The sequence below is a fragment of the Aethalodelphis obliquidens genome, unplaced genomic scaffold, assembly GCF_003676395.1.
Source record: "Aethalodelphis obliquidens isolate GAN/ISIS:26980383/991018 unplaced genomic scaffold, ASM367639v1 scaffold6, whole genome shotgun sequence".
NCBI lineage: Eukaryota > Metazoa > Chordata > Mammalia > Artiodactyla > Delphinidae > Aethalodelphis > Aethalodelphis obliquidens.
In genome coordinates, this window is record NW_020837950.1 from 72,434,766 (window position 1) to 72,451,655 (window position 16,890).

Consider the following 16,890-nt stretch of genomic DNA (forward strand, 5'->3'; position numbering starts at 1 on the left):
GCAGTGCCGGCGTCCCCCACCCGCCCCGGGATGCCCGCTCCCCAGCAGTGCCGGCGTCCCCCACCCGCCCCCGGATGCCCGTTCCCCAGCAGTGCCGGCGTCCCCCCGCAAGCAGGTCGGGCAGGATCTCACCTTGGCCTTCCGAAGCACGTGTCCCCGGCAGGGGGAGCTGGCGGGGGCCGGCTGGCTCTTCCTCAGGACGGCCGCACTGTTCACGGGCACTGGGCCCTCTGCATCACTGGTCTCACAGCTGGACATGGGCGAGTTCTCCAGAGTCCGGTGCCTAAAAACTGGAGACTGTTAATGGAAAGAGAAGACGTTGGGTGAGGTATGGTTTCCACATCATCAGTATTTTCCCCTAGGAAAATGGCTTAAAGAATAAAACAAGTTCTGGAAATAGGCAAAAACGATAACAACAGTAACAGGACCACCTCACAGAGCCCCGCTCTAAAAGCACCCTTAAAACATGCATCTTACAGCTGGAGAGACGGAGGCGCTGAAGGGCACTCTGCCCCGCACTCGACGCGGGCTCTCCCGGCCCTGCGGGGGCGGCCTCTCCCGTGAAGGCCTGTAAAGACCTTTCTGATTTCAGGGAGCTCCTAGGCTACGGCAGCAGGGGCAGAAACCACCGCTGACCAGGATGGGGGAGCACAAGCTCCCGGATCCACTGCCTCGGGGCGGGGCTCCCTGCAGCGACCGAGGATTCCCGACTGTTTACAGCACGTCTCCGCATGTCACATGTCACATGTCACATGTCACTTAAGGTGGAACGAAGTGAATCTGCAGTCGCCAAGTCTCCACGTGAGATTACAAGCTGCTCTTTGGGGAAAAAGTCGACAATCTGCTGTACTTCCCCCCCAAAGGAGGTCTCCGTGGACTGACCTCTCCCTGCTCTGGCTGTGTTAACGTGTGACTTAAAATACCGGTTAGGTGACACGCAACGTCATTTGAGGAGAACGGTGTCCTAATGGTGATTCAAATGGGCTGCTTAGAACCCCTCTGGGGGCGACTGACCGCGGGTCCCCAGCAGCCAGCTTTCCGCACGTGCTCGCTCACTTGGAAATGCCTCCAAAGGCCACGCCGGCCGGGCTGTGGGTGCCATGGCCGGTGGGAAGGAGAGGACCACGCCGCCCACCCCCGGGGGCCTAAGCTGGGCTCCGAGGAGGGCGGCCCACAGCACTCCCCTAGGACAGCTAATGAGCTGCTGGCCCAAGGACGTGGCCAGGGTGGGGAGAAGGCAGAGCGTGGCACGAGGTCCGAGGAGGGGCCCTGCGAAGGGAGCAGCGGCCCCGTGGCCTGACAGCAGGCGCTTTATCAAGCCAGGCCCGTACCCTCGAGAGCACAGGGCAAAAGGAAGGAGAGCTGACGAGAGGGGGCGAGGGGGAGACCCTCAGGGGGGCAGAGAGTGCCCTGGAGAATGCAGGGTCACCCCAGACACAGAGAGCGCTGAGCGGTGCCCGGAGACGTCCAGACCTGGGGAGGCGAGGGCGGAGGTCACGTCAGGGGAGGCAGCTCCCGGGCAGCCGAACCGCAGCAGGTGGGTGAGTGGACACCTGGGCACAGGACAGCGTCTGCAGGGGACGTGGGCTGGGCAGAATCTGTTTTGTAAGATGGGACACACTACAGACTGTCGATGCTTTGAAGGCAGCGAGGCGGGGGAGAGGTGAAGATACAGCAGGAGGGCGTGGCAGATGCCTGAGGGGTCAGCAAGGGGCGCATCTGGGGCCACATCTCCATCCAATGGGACCAAGGACGGCGATGCCAGCGAATCCTCAGGCCCCTCCTGGGAGGTCAAGAGGCTTTCCTGCCTCCAGTCTGCCTCCGACACGGGTCCCTGGGGGCCCCTGGGACAGACCCCTGCCCCGCATGGGCCAGCACTCACAGCCCTGCCACCACTCTTCGGGTAGAACCGGCCACCTTAGTACACCCTTGGTCCCCGGTTCGGCCGGACGCTGAAAAGCCCCTGCTGGACTGCTCCCCCCGGCCCCTTTCAGTGCCTGATGTGAGTGTCTTTCCCGGGCCTAGCGGTCCTCCCTTGCTACAATACGAGCTCCAGGGAAAGAGAGATTCTCATCCACGAGGTCCACTGCTGCGCCTGGAACCGTTTCCGGCACACAGATGGGGCACAGCCACACGTATCTAATCTGTTGAATGAGTGACTACATATCAACGAGCTGGTGAACACACGAGCGGATGGACACTTTCGCAGGCCGGGCACCACGACCAGAGCTTTCGCACACACGAGCCCACGCAGGAGGCGACAGCACCATCCGCATCTCACAGATGGAAAATCGAGGCCTGCGGAAGGGACGTCGTCTCGAGCCCTGGCCCCTCCGCTCACAGAGCCTGCTTTCCTCAGCTCCCTGCTGCGCTGTGCCCCAGAGGACGGGCGGCTCGGTTGGTGTCATGGTTTCGGTGGTGGAAGCCCACACTCTGCTGCCGGCTCTGCCAAGAGTTGTGGGGGTTGAGGGGGGAACCCTCTGAGAGTGAGGGGCGGTCGCTGGAGAGGGACCGGCGACTGGAGAAGTTTGGAGATGGTCTCTGCAGACAATGGAGCACGAGGTGACCACTGCCTGGGGGGGCGGTGAGGGTGGGTGACAGGACCTCAGTGGTGCCACACACCCGTAACCCAGAAACCTTGCCCGTGGGCCCCCCCAAGCCCCAGGACGCGGGAGGAGCTGGCCCCGGGCTGTACTCTTAGGCAAAAGCCTCTGGCTCCTCATGGGGAAAACAGAAGCCATCACGTCTGACTCAACGGAACGGCTCGTGGAGAAGAGCAAGTTCTCCAATGACAGTGGGCAGCAAATCCCTCGAGGTGCTAATTCGTGTCTAATTCGTTCGTTCTGTTAGATTCCGAGGTTACAGACGGTTTCACTCATTTCCGTGTCCCCAGCACCTGGCATCATTCTCAGGACAGACATGCTAGACAAGTTGTAAAACTCTGCCACACTGAACAAAGGTTTCTGTCTAAGGCACTGGCATCAGATGAGGACGCGGCTCCAAAGAGATCAGAACTGTACTCACTACACTCAGATTTTGCGCAAGGGGGGAAAGAAGAGAGACTCGGTGTTTCCACCACCTTTGAACAAGTTCAGTGAAAGACATATGAAAATTCCATGTCCATGAACTTAAAACACAGCCAAGAAGAGTGTTTGAAATGGACATGGGAGCTGCGTCTCTGCGGTGCCGATGCTGGGGACGACGGAGGAGCAGTGACCTGAGGAAGCGACCCCCATCTCTCTCCCGGGGAGCGGCAGGCGTTACCTGTGGACTCGACGTCCCCGGCCGGGGCTCGATGGCCAGCCCCAGGGTGACCCCGCCGGCCAGGGCTTTCTTGAGGCTCTCCTTGACCTCTGTCAGCTCCAGCTCCAGGTTGACGCGCTCCGTCTCCCTCTGCTTGCATTCCTCCTCCAGCTTCTTCAGCTTCTCTTCCAGGATCACCTGGGTCTTCCTGCCTGAAATCCCAGAGAAACAAGACTGCTCCAGCCGAAGGCAAAGGTTTCAAGATAACAGAGGACGGACATGCGGTGCCCCTGAAAGGAGCTCCGCACAATCTGGGGGCTGAGCTCCCCTGCCTAGGGTCCTTCCCACGAAACTCAAATCCAGCTCTTCCTGAAAGGAGGAGGGTCCCTTCCTAACTGTTCTCTTTTGCTGCAGCTGGAAGAATACGGACCAGGAAGCATGGGACCTTGACTCTCACAAATACCAGGAGTTTGGGGTCTGGGCCCAATACACTCATTTCACTTTTTTTTTTTTTTTTTGCAGTATGCGGGCCTCTCACTGTTGTGGCCTCTCCCGTTGCGGAGCACAGGCTCCGGACGCGCAGGCTCAGCGGCCATGGCTCACGGGCCCAGCCGCTTCGCGGCATGTGGGATCTTCCCGGACCGGGGCACGAACCCGTGTCCCCTGCATCGGCAGGCGGACTCTCAACCACTGCGCCACCAGGGAAGCCCCTCATTTCATTAAAAAAAAATTTTTTTAACATCTTTATTGGAGTATTATTGCTTTACAACGGTGTGTTAGTTTCTGCTGTATAACATAGTGAATCAGCTACACATCTACATACTACACATCTACATATATTCCCATATCTCTTCCCTCTTGCGTCTCCCTCCCTCCCACCCTCCCTATCCCACCCCTCTAGGTGGTCACAGAGCACTGAGCTGATCTCCCTGTGCTATGCGGCTGCTTCCCACTAGCTATCTATTTTACGTTTGGTAGTGTATATATGTCCATGCCACTCTCTCACTTCGTCCCAGCTTACCCTTTCCCCTCTCCGTGTCCTCAAGTCCATTCTCTAGTAGATCTGTGTCTTTATTCCCATCTTGCCCCTAGGTTCCTCATGACCTTTTTTTTTTTTCTTAGATTCCATATATATGTGTTAGCATGCGGTATTTGTTTTTCTCCTTCTGACTTACTTCACTCTGTATGACAGACTCTAGGTCCATCCACCTCACTACAGATAACTCAGTTTCACTTCTTTTTTATGGCTGAGTAATATTCCATTGTATATACGAATACACTCATTTTAAAATGAGGAACTTGGCCTAGGTGGCTTCCACAGGTGCCGCTGACTTGGAAAGTCCGCATATGTTTCTCTACTCTGAGTCGTCTTACTTGGCCCTATGGTCAGAATACAGCAGAGCTTGCATCTCCATAGCACATTCGCTTTACTCATCTTATTGGAAATGTGTTACAGTGGCACAGGAAGGCCGGCAATTTGCCCACCAGACAGATAAGGAAAGCGATCCCAAGGGTTAACTGACTTATGAGGACGGCCCTGGCCGACCACCTGGTAGCATATGACAATCTCTTTTTCAAGGCCCAAAGCTGATCTCATCTTTCTGCATCTTCACTGTCCTACAAACTGGAAACGGTGGGAAGAAATTCTCCTCCTGTCCTGCTGACCTGGAGGCTCCCGTCCAGTTCTCTGACGGAGCCTCTGATCCCCTGGGGGCGGGGCCTCACGGGAGATGCCACCTCCTGGCCCTCCTACAGGCTGTCTCGAACAGGCTCAGCCCACACCCAGCCTCGCGTTCTTTAAACTCTGAAAGCACTTTCTTTCTTAAAAACCATATAGGCACGAAGTCAGGAAAGGCTGAACCTGACACCTAACTGCTGTAACACGCCAACTCCTCCGGCACAGAAGCCGCTGGAAAGCAGGTTCTTCCTCTCGGGATCATCCTGGTCTCTACATTCCTCCTCCTGACCCCCCGAGGCCGGAAACTGAAACCTAGAGAGTCGGCCTTGCCCCAGGATCCGACTCAGTCTTGAGCTGAGGAGACATACATTTCAGCAGCCCCAGCGCCGGAGCCAGGAACCACACGGCCAGCTCCTGCCAAGGAGGACAGACGGGCTGATCCAGAGACACGGCTGTGGTCCTCACCCGCGTCTCCCTCTTCTTTCCTCTCTGGGGTTGTCCCCCCTCCCCGGGTCCCTTCCACGAATCCAGCACGGTCTGGCCCTCACCAGTCCCTCCTCAGGGAACGGAGGGCTCCTTCTACCCACGCACAGACCTCTCAGCTGGGCTTCTGAGTGTGACCCGTCCTCCTGCGGAGACACCGCCCCTCACACACAGTGACGTAACTCCTGCGCCCGGAGGCTCGTGCTCCCAACGGGCTCTGCCGTCAGCCCCCAAGGCTCGACAGCTCCCCGGCACCTACCCAGCCTCAGCCAGCGAGCTGAGGTCCAGGCCCGGCCTCCTCCTGCCTGGTCCATTATTCCACATTGTGGCACCTGCCCTGGGCTTACCACCAAGGCTTCCGAGCTGCAGGAAGCACTGCATGGAACGACGCGGTCTCACTAAGAGGAGAGCCTCGCGAGGTTCAGAGCCCGAGGGCGCAGGAGGACAAGCCTAGACTCTGGCGCCAGCAGAAGCAGGCCCCTCGTACCGGTGTTCACTTCGATGGCGGCCCGCAGGCCCTTCCTCTCCTTCCGCAGCTGGGCCAGCCTGTCCCGCAGGCCTTCCCGCCTCTTCAGCAGCTCCTCCTCTTTGGCCTGCAGCCGCTTGGCATCCGCTTCCACCCGGTTCTTGCCATATTTGTACTGGTCAGCATCTTGAAAAGAAAACGCATCAACAGGAAATTAGGTTTAACCAAGTAGATGACAGGGTAATTCGTAAAGCCTGTTTAATCAGCCCACTCAGTGAAATAAACTCAAAGCCAGTCCCTTTGCTAATTCAACAAGAAAGACAGCAGGACAGGTTTGAACCAAACAGAAAAGTGACCCTTTCAGATTATCCAATATTCTTTGAAACAAATTTTTTTTTTTTTCGGTACGCGGGCCTCTCACTGCTGCGGCCTCTCCCGTTGCGGAGCACAGGCTCCGGACGCGCAGGCTCAGCGGCCATGGCTCACGGGCCCAGCCGCTCCACGGCACGTGGGATCTTCCCGGACCGGGGCACGAACCCGTGTCCCCTGCATCGGCAGGCGGACTCTCAACCACTGCCCCTTTGAAACAAATTTTTAAAAGGAAAATAGAATGTTAGGAAATTCCTTTAACGCCTCCCTTTGGGGCATGCAACATATAATCTTCAGCAAGGTCGAGAGTGAACAAAACATTCTGTAATCTGAAAACAGAGGGTCTACCAACATCAGAAATAATCTCTTGATGTGTGTAGTTCTCTGTAGTTTTCAAAACACTTCCATTACACTGTCACGTCTGATCCTTACAACTGTGCCGTCCAACTCTTTTGCTGACCTGACGGCGCTATCCCCACCTCCAGTGGGGCGGGTACCTGGCATGGACGGAGCACACGATAAACATCCGCTGAGTGAGTGACTGAGCAAATCAGAAAATGGAGGGGCACCCAGAGCCGCGTCTGGAGCCCGACCGCCCAGGTGGGAACCCCAGCTTGCCACTTGAGCTGTGTGACCTTCAACAAGGCACTTCATCTCTCCGTGTCTCAGTTTCCTCATCTGTGCAATGGGGGTAATAAGAGCAGGTACTTCACAGGGTTGTTACGAGGATTAAAGTAACACTTATACAGAACTCTGAGCAAGCACAGAACGGGCACTATGCAAATGCTCATTAAATAAAGTGAGTGGATAAATGAATGAAGAGGAAACCAGCCTTAAGGGAAATCTAGAGACTTGGCCGACATCACACTACTAGTTAATAGTGCGTTAAAATCCGACCCAATGTTCTTGTCCTCGAATTATTCTGGCCTTTCGATAGCAATAAGGGCTCACGATTCTGCAGCTTCTGTGGCCTCCCAACGGCCTCTGACAGCGAACGGCTCAAACCTGATGACGACCCAAGGCCTCCTGCATCTCCTGCACCTGTGAGCTCACATTCCATGGTATATACCATGCTGGTTTATTTGCATGTCTGACTCCCTTATTAGACTAGAAACGACTTCTGGGGAGAAGCCATGGAGGGCGGTGTAATGGTTAATAATAAAGGCAGTTGACCAGGGAAGAGACCATGATTGTGGACAAGCAATTAATCCCCCGAAGGCTCAGCTTCACCCTCTATAAAGCAGAAGTGCTAAGGCCTAACTTGTGGGGTTAAAAAAAAAATTCGGTACATGTACTAAAACCCACCTAACAGAATCATGTGGTACCCGGGCCGTGGTGGACACTCCCTGGCAGCTCTCATCCCCTGCAGTGATAACGGAGCCCCCGGAACCCTGTCCACTCCGCCAGACATTGGTGAGCCACTTCTAACGATTTCTAGCACCTGTCCTAAACACCGAATTCGCCGATTCTTACAACACAAACCATCGTGACTGCATGGAAACTGCATTTATGAAGGCAGGTACAAGGTCATCACTCCCCGCTCCATCTTCCCCTCTCTAAAAACCAACCAACCCCACACACAGAATGATATTAAAAGGATCGCAGCAGGAGGGTGACCAGATCAACAACTTGAAACAAAAGCAGTGCTCTTAGTGGCTTGGGTAACCACATGTTCTATAAACAGAGCACAGTCCAAACTCTGTCCACTCACTTCTGATCTAAGATGTTTCCCCGACAAACCTGTATGCAATCACTTACCACCTTCCACATCATTTGGTCCCCATGCAATAAACCCCGTCCAGGCTATAATGCAACTGCCTGAACTCAGCAGAAAACCCAGAGCACAGTGATTTTTCCCTTTTTTCGTCATCGGATGTCACCAAAGTTAATAAAAATTCCCTACAGAAGCCCTCATAAAATACAGGAATGCATCATCTAAGAAATAAAATAAGCACAGGTGCTGAGAGAGAGGGGGATGTTATGCAGACAGAGATCTCCTGCGGTTCAGGTCTCACATAAGAGAGCTTTTCAGACACGTTACTCCCCCCACCTGCCCCTCCCCAGGTGGACAACACTCAAATTTTAAGTGAATAGAAATACACCCAACTGCACGAGCGAAATGAGATTTGCCAGAAAAACAAGGTGAAAAAAGCAGCACAGTAAACGGATGAGGAGGAGGGTTTGGCCCAACTGGCTGCTTGAATGTGTGTCCGAGGAGAAGGGAAGCGCAGGTGAGCTGTGTCAAGAAAGCAAGACCAAAAGACAACCATCAGGATGCGAGAAAATATTTGCAAATGAAGCAACTGACAAAGGACTAATCTCCAAAATTTACAAGCAGCTCATGCAGCTCAATATCAAAAAAAACAACCAACCAAATACAAAAATGGGCAGAAGATCTAAATAGACATTTCTCCAAAGAAGATATACAGATGCCAACAAACACATGAAAGGATGCCCAACATCACTAATCATTAGAGAAATGCAGATCAAAACTACAGTGAGGTGTCACCTCACACCAGTCAGAATGGCCATCATCAAAAAATCTACAAAAGATAAATGCTGGAGAGGGTGTGGAGAAAAGGGAACCCTCTTGCACTGTTGGTGGGAATGTGAATTGATACAGCCACTGTGGAGAACAGTATGGAGGTTCCTTAAAAAACTAAAAACATAACTACCATATGACCCAGCAATCCCACTACTGGGCATATACCCTGAGAAAACCATAATTCAAAGAGAGTCATGTACCACAATGTTCATTGCAGCTCTATTTACAATAGCCAGGACATGGAAGCAACCTAAGTGTTCATCGACAGATGAATGGATAAAGGAGATGTGGCACATATATACAATGGAATATTACTCAGCCATAAAAAGAAACGAAATTGAGTTATTTGTAGTGAGGTGGATGGACCTAGAGTCTGTCATACAGAGTGAAGTAAGTCAGAAAGAGAAAAACAAATACCGTGTGCTAACACATATATATGGAATCTAAGAAAAAAAAAAAAAGAAGGTCATGAAGAACCTAGGGGCAAGACGGGAATAAAGACACAGACCTACTAGAGAATGGACTTCAGGATATGGGGAGGGAGGAGGGTAAGCTGGGACGAAGTGAGAGAGTGGCATGGACATATATACACTACCAAACGTAAAATAGATAGCTAGTGGGAAGCAGCTGCATAGCACAGGGAGGTCAGCTCGGTGCTTTGTGACCACCTAGAGGGGTCGGATAGGGAGGGTGGGAGGGAGGGAGATGCAAGAGGGAAGAGATATGGGGACATATGTATACGTATAGCTGATTCACTTTGTTATACAGCAGAAACTAACACACCACTGTAAAGAACTTATACTCCAATAAAAATGTAAAAAAAAAAAAAGAAAGCACAGGCTTCCTCGGGGCAGAAGCAGGAGCCCCGGGGCTCGTCCATGCGTGAGGCTAAGGACACAGCCACCTCTCACCAGCCCTGTGTGCTGACTCTGAAATCCAATCGCCGTGCACACAGGGAGCTCAGCAGTTAGGTGACCTGTCACCTGGTGTAGGGTTACTACCTGGAGGGAGCCTGGTCCACCAGGTACGCTGAACCAGGTTCAGAAAGTGTTGACACAGCTTCCAGGTGTTCACATCAAACTCGGCTGGAGGCTAACTCCCATCTTCCTCTCCTGGAAACCGTCCCCGACAGGCCCACACCCGCTGAGGAGCTTCTGAGCCTGGGAAGAGTCTGTGCTGAGGCCCGTAGCCTGCGTCTGCGTGGGGGACCCGGCCGCTGCTCTGTCTTATCTTTGCTGTCCCCTCAGCAAGCAGAGGGCTGGAATGAACAGACACTGCTGGGCTGGCTGGCTGAAGAGGAATCCACCCAACACAGCCAGGGCTGAAGCAAATGCAAACACATGCACTAACAGTACCCCTAGCGTCATGTATCTGCACATCGGGAAGGAAGCTGAGCGCGCTGACGGGCTGCCTTTCACTGGAGTCTCGCCGCTCCCCTGCCCGGTCCAGCCCCCACCAGGTCTGGAACCTGAAAACCTGGTCCTCACGCTGGTTCTGTCATTTGCCAGCGGTGAGACCTCGGGGAAGCCACGCCATCTCTCTGAGCTTATGTCTACATCTGCCCAATGGGGTAGATTACGGCACCGCCCTGATCAAGTGGCCAGGAGAACGACACGGGAGGAGAGAAATCACAGCTGGGACAAGAATTCCTTACAGACCCTGACAGTCTCCCACGCTCTGAGGTACACGCGTTACCCCAACTATTTCAGCCACCTGTCTACACCTCTAACACGCAGAGGCTGGCTTCAGAGAGTCTATGCGACTCAACCCAAGTCACTCACTCACTCAGCAGATCAGGGACACAAGCCGAGGTGTCCCGACCCACCGTCCAGGGCCACTCACAGCAGCACTGCCAGCCGCGCCCGCAAGCTGCCAGCTCCACAGTTAAGCCAGCTTTGTCTTTCCTTGTATATGCAACAGTTATAAAATAAAAGCTGGGTTAAAGATCGTGGTCATTCCTCCATCCAGCAAACGAGGAGGGATGCAGATGCAAATGGTGCCACCTCTCCAGCTGGTCCCCAACCTGGCGTTCTCCACCTGGTCAGGTGAGGGGGGAAGGTGGCTAGACGGCCCCAACTCTGCACACTGCACCCAAAGGTAGAACGTGGGAAATCGAAGGATCAACTTACTTGAAGGCGTTCGCTTCACGCCAGCCGCTGAATCAGCTTTTTTTTGCTGACTGCTCAGAGCCTTGCCTTTTCCTGTAACCCCGTTGGATGCCACGGGGGGCGGCTTTTTACCCTTCAACTGTTGAAATAAACAAATGAGAGAATTAAAAACAAACAGACAAAAACCTTGGGGTTTTTGCAGTAAATTGTTTCAGTCCCTAGCTCTTCAAGTAGAACGTAGCATAGGCAGAAAAAAATGCGGGTAGTAGAAAACCAATCTGGTTTCCCAACGCTGCACTGCCGTGACTTTCCCAGAGCAGCTAAGAAGGTTCTAGCACCGAGGTTCAAAACAAACGAGGTACACTAGGATGTCTTCAGCTGGAACGCACCAAAAGTCACCTATTTCGACTAGGAGATCACACACGCCGACCAAGACACTGGCACAGACAGTGGGTATCTGAGAGCATTTGGTTGAAAGTCTGTGTTTCCAAAGATAAACAGCTTTAATTTCGGTGGAACGCTCTTCGGGGAAGTAGCATGACCGTGCACTTAAGAGTTCAACTTCCAGGGTTTCTACACTGATATCCTAATTGGATACATAACTACCTGTTGATTCACTGACGGGGTCTGAGCAAGGAAGCGAAAGAGGCAAAATACAGAAACAGCACGAACTACACTTTAACCACAGGGCTTTTAAAAAACTTCAACACACCCCTCACTTCTTTGGTGGCTGCAGCCGGCCCATGGTGCATTTTGCTTAAGTGATGCACGTGTACCTTGGCTGGGTCCTAAGTCCAGCCGAACGGCAAAGGCTGACTGTACACGTCCAAGCCCGAGCCTCTCTGCCGCACCACGTTTCTTACTGTTGTGAGCCTGGGTTTTGGAAGCTTCAAGTTCCCGCTCCGTCACAGGAGACGCTGAGCACATCATTAACGTTTTCTGAGCCTCCATGGGCTCATTTAAAAATATAAAGATACTGATGTCTCCCACACGGTTCCTCAGAAGGTTAACGGACACAGCACACACACCTACAGCACACATGCGGTAGGTGTGTAGGGAGTGTGAGCTCTCTCCATTAAACAGTAGGTCCCCCGTTCAAACGGCCAAATGAGGACACGACAGCTAAAGGTAAACGCCTTGCAAATGTGTTTCCTACTTAAAATAAAAATGAACAAAATACAAACATACATGAACCACGTATCGAATGACTGATTCCAAACTAATCTGGGACAATCCAAATATATAAGACAGTATATTTTGTCCCATAATTTTTACCCAAGGGAACTCTAATACCAAAAAAAAGACAGATAAATACATCGCCAGAGACACATTCACTTAGTGGGGGAAGCACATGACCTACCAGACTTTTTAGTAAATACTCAAAAAAACTAGAAGCCAATGGCTCCCATGTCTGACCATACATCGGCCTGGGCCCCTCAGATTCAGTGAATGAGAATCTCTAACAGTTGTCATAAATAACAAACAAACAAAAATCTTCTCACGTGACTTTGATGAAATGAATTGGTTTCGAAGAACTGCTATAATTCTCTGAAATTCGAGAATCTTACTTGGCATTCATCATTTTCTTAAGCTTACTCCAAAAATGGAAGGAAAAGAAAATAACTAAAAATGTGCCCCTCTGCTTTATGTTTGTAGAATATTCTTCCATGTGGCGCTTAGATCTTTACTCAAAGCATAAGAAAATCTTAGGTTGACATGCATGAAAACACAAAATTATATTTACACTGAAAGGTTACCGTCTTTGCCACCAGTACGAGGTGTGAGATGGACGATAATTCAATATCAAGGTTACTGACCATTCAGTTATAATCCCAAATCCTTATTATCGACTTGGCTTTAGGGAGTACGTTATGGGAAAATACTGTAGTTCTCGGAATCATCCTATTTAATGTTTAAAGATCGAACAGCAATTGCCACGTGAAGCCCATTCCTCACTTACGTGTTATGGAAACACAGGAAAGGAACTTGCAGCTCAAAACTCTTCTGAAAACGTTTACTGTCCCACTGTCCCTGTCCTCTTTAACATCTTTGCCTTTAATTGCCGTAATTCACAAAATTCACTGGGGAACTTCCCAAGAATGGAAAGAGAGCCGGGCACAGGCAAAGAAATACAGAACGTAACCCGTGAGCTGGTTAGGTGTACAGTAAGCCCCCTACGTACGAACGAGTTCTGTCCCAAGAGCGCGTTCGTACGTCCAATTAGTTTGTCAAGTTAGCCTGGGCGCCCAACTAACACAGTCGGCTAAAAAGCCTGTACTGTAATAGGCTAGCAATACTCGCACAGGTTTATATGGTAGGCTAGCAATACTCGCACAGGTTTATATGGTAGGTTAGCAATACTCGCACAGGTTTATGTGGTAGGTTAGCAATACTCGCACAGGTTTATATGGTAGGTTAGCAATACTCGCACAGGTTTATATGGTAGGTTAGCAATACTCGCACAGGTTTATATGGTAGGTTAGCAATACTCGTACAGGTTTATATGGTAGGTTAGTAATACTCGTACAGGTTTATATGGTAGGTTAGTAATACTCGTACAGGTTTATATGGTAGGTTAGTAATACTCGTACAGGTTTATATAGTAGGTTTATAATCACACAAATAACACATAAGAAACAAACACAAAAAATAAAGAACGCATTTTTCATCTTACAGTACAGTACCTTGAAAAGTACAGTAGCCCAGTACAACAGCTGGCATACAGGGGCATGTTCGCATCTTTGAAAAGTTCACAACTTGAAGGTTCGTATGTAGGGGACTTACTGTATTTAATCCGTTCCTGGGTGGCCAAACGTTGTGTATTTGCAGATTCTATTCTAGTTGAGGGAAAAAACTGCGCTTTACCCTCGATGGGGTTCACTGCCCACAAGCTGGTGAACAGACTCTCACTGCAAAGCCCTGAGGGAGGACAGTGACTTAAGGCGATTCTAGAAGACAGAATGAGATGCTGTACCTGTGAGCTGAGCCCGAGAGATGCCCTCCCCAGAGAAGAGGTGTTAGTGACAGACGGGGAGGCCGGCGGGCCAGAAGAGGCAGGGTGTTTGTAGTGGTTACAGGACAGCTTGTCAGGAGATGGCCTAGCGGCCTTCCTGTCAGCAGGAGGGTACCGAGCAAAGATTTTCGGAGACGGCAAGTTATCGTACAGGACCGCGTTATCATAGAGCGCCTCTTCTCCCAGGCCTCGGCCACGGGGAGCGGGAAAGCCACCGTCGGGTCCCCACTGTAACACACACAGCTTGTCGTTAGAGCCTCGGCCACAGGAAGCAAAGCACATTGAGATGTTATTAGCAAGCACCCCCCAAAAACGTGCACGTACCCCCAATAAAACACACACACTCAACTAGGTGGACTGATTCAGAAGAACTTTTCTACCTTTGGGGACTGAAGGATTCTTTCTTCCTTAAATCGTTCCCAGGGCCATTGGCTTATGATAATTTTTTTTGTTTTGTTTGTTAAAGCAGGCTATATATATATAAATATTTGACATTTCTTTAAAGCACTGGATTTCGGAAGTCCTCCTGACCCAGAAAGCTGAAGCAATGTGATGTGACGAAAGGAATGCTGGACTGGGGTCTGTCCGGAGACTGGGGGCGCTGATCCTACTGAGAAAACACGTTAAGGTCCCAGCAAAGCACTTTACCTGTTTTTTTTTAAATACTGACAGATATTATTATCCGTATTTTATCACTATCATTGTTTCTTTGGCTGCGCTGGGCCTTAGTGGCGGCGCGCAGGCTTTTCATTGAAGCGCGGAGGCTTCTCTCTAGTTGTGGCACACGGGCTCTCTAGTTGTGAGGTGTGGGCTCAGTAGTTGCAGCGCGCGGGCTTAGTTGCCCCGTGGCACGTGGGACCTTAGTTCCCCGACCAGGGATCAAACCCGCATCCCCTGTATTGGAAGGTGGATTCTCAACCACCGGACCACCAGGGAAGTCCCCAAAGCACCTTATCTTATTTCACAGTAAAAATGACTCACATAATTCTCACAGCAATCTTATGAAGTAGGGGGAAACTGAGGCAGAGAGGTCACACAGCTCTAAGAGGGAGAGCTGGAGTAGAGCTGTGCTCATAACTACACACTGCTTGGGGTCTGAACCTCAGGCTCCTCCAGGATAGGATGAGGGGCTCGATGCCAGAACACCTCTGGACCCTTCCAAGCCTGCTATGCGGGCATCGGGGATTTAAGTTCTTTGGGTGACTGTCAGCGTCACCCCTGTTCCACACGTGGTTATGCCTGAAGAAAGTGCAGTAACCAAAGACACAGGCTGTTAAAAGAAAGAAATCGAATAGTCATAGAAAATAGGATGTTTCAAACTATAAATGATAGAATGGCATTACTCTGGTGGAAAACCTTTTTACAAAGGATTAAAATAGCTACAAGCCACCTTAGAACATGGACATTAAAGTATAAATTAAAACCGAAACTTACAACCACAGCCAGATTCTTTTAAGTTTTAAAGGAACTGCTTTCATTTTTTTTAAAAAAAGAGAAAATATTAATTCATATACTATACTTATCTTACTCTATTTTTATATCCTTCTTGCTGAGTTCCTTTCTGCCAGGATGTAATTACAGCCTTTTGTTATGAAAATAGAAAAGGTTTAAAATTTCATAGTAAGAGTGTTTTTTATTCCTTTGCAATCACTTCAGTGTGTCTATTTTTGTGATGCTGGGGACCCATCTACAACCTAAAAATAATGGTACATGTAGATAAACGTGGATGTGAGTTTCATAATGACAACCTAGCATATATTTGTCCAGGGTTATTAAAATGGTCTAGACCAGACCATCATTTTCCTAAAATACCAAAGGATTAAGTCACATGGAAGACTTAGAAAACAAACACCAGAGAACTTCTAGATTAAAAAAAGTGTGTGTGTGCCCATCAGAGGATCCTTTTTGGAGATGCACTTTCATCTAGGCCTCGGGGGGGAACAACGCATGGGTAAGAATTACTGAAGTTGAAACATTGCTAAAATGTCAGGTATTGGCTCAAATGTATGAACCTCATAAAACTGAGAAGTGCAGGCTCTCGCAAAACAAAGGGCCCGGTCACAGAGCCCAGCAAGTAGAACAACAGTTTAAAGGGAGGCCTGAACGTCAAGGAAGCCCTTAACAAGCAAGTGAGCCACGAGCGCTGCGCCCTGGACACTCTGTCTTAAGCACCTATGTCGTCCGCCCAGCGATGGACACGCAGAAACAATTCCTGAATGCAGAGCCTTGGAGAAGGGCAGCTTTTCATTTCTAAACCAGCTTAAGCTGCGCATAACCTAAAGAAGGCTCACCCCTGGGGTGCCTGAGCCTGTGTAGTATTCACAGGAGTGAAGGGAGGGAGAAACTAGACCAGCGTTTGTGTAGGTCCACGGTTTCTCTAAACCACGTGCCCGGGGAGAAACCCCTCTGGGGAAAGGTACACGAGCGGGCCTTCGGGCAGGAAGAGTCAGAGACAGGTTGGCGTGTTTTATCTTTCCAAAAAAGCTGGCGGTGAGATCAAGGCTCAGAGGAGCAGACGGTCCCACGAGGATGAGGTGGCGGTCGGGTCTACGATGAGGGCAGGTTCCACCGAGACCAGCAAGCAGAGGCCGAGAGCCGGGCCCTCTTGGAAAGGGCACAGCGACCAGGACGCAGGGTGCAGAGACTGGACTGGGACCTGCTCCTGTCGGGCCACCGCGGGCTTTCCCCGAGTGTGTGGCTCCCACAAGACTCTCTGCAGGGTGGACGGCTACGGCCACAGTGGGTACCAGAGCCCCTCCAGCCCTGCAGACCCCGAGGCGAAGGTGGCGGTGGGAACGGGGAGGGGCAAGGAGGAGACCGACTGGGCCTAACGTGTTCTTGCTGTGGGACAGGACCCATGTCCCAGTCACCCCAGACCACCCCGGACTCAGAGGGGACGCCATCCCATGGGCTTTGCAGCTGGGACAGGATTTCACTGTGTGCCCGCGCCCCGACACCCAAGTCCTAACATGAGCCCCTTTCACG

General features: G+C 51.2%; 1 protein-coding gene across 5 annotated transcripts in view; it reads right to left on the minus strand.

Moving 5' to 3' along the window:
* The window catches only part of AFAP1 (actin filament associated protein 1), a 148,785-nt gene that overhangs the window by 3,482 nt on the left and 128,413 nt on the right, over positions 1-16,890 (minus strand). For 4 of the 5 annotated variants that reach the window (XM_027103778.1, XM_027103777.1, XM_027103775.1 and 1 more), the window contains 4 exons: positions 10,914-11,031; positions 5,892-6,056; positions 3,265-3,455; positions 133-297 (listed from right to left, as the gene is read on the minus strand). In XM_027103778.1, the coding sequence (XP_026959579.1) occupies positions 133-297; positions 3,265-3,455; positions 5,892-6,056; positions 10,914-11,031 (639 nt within the window). Of the gene's footprint in view, positions 1-132; positions 298-3,264; positions 3,456-5,891; positions 6,057-10,913; positions 11,032-13,866; positions 14,134-16,890 lie in introns of all 5 variants that reach the window. The other variant, XM_027103779.1, reaches the window with a different exon arrangement.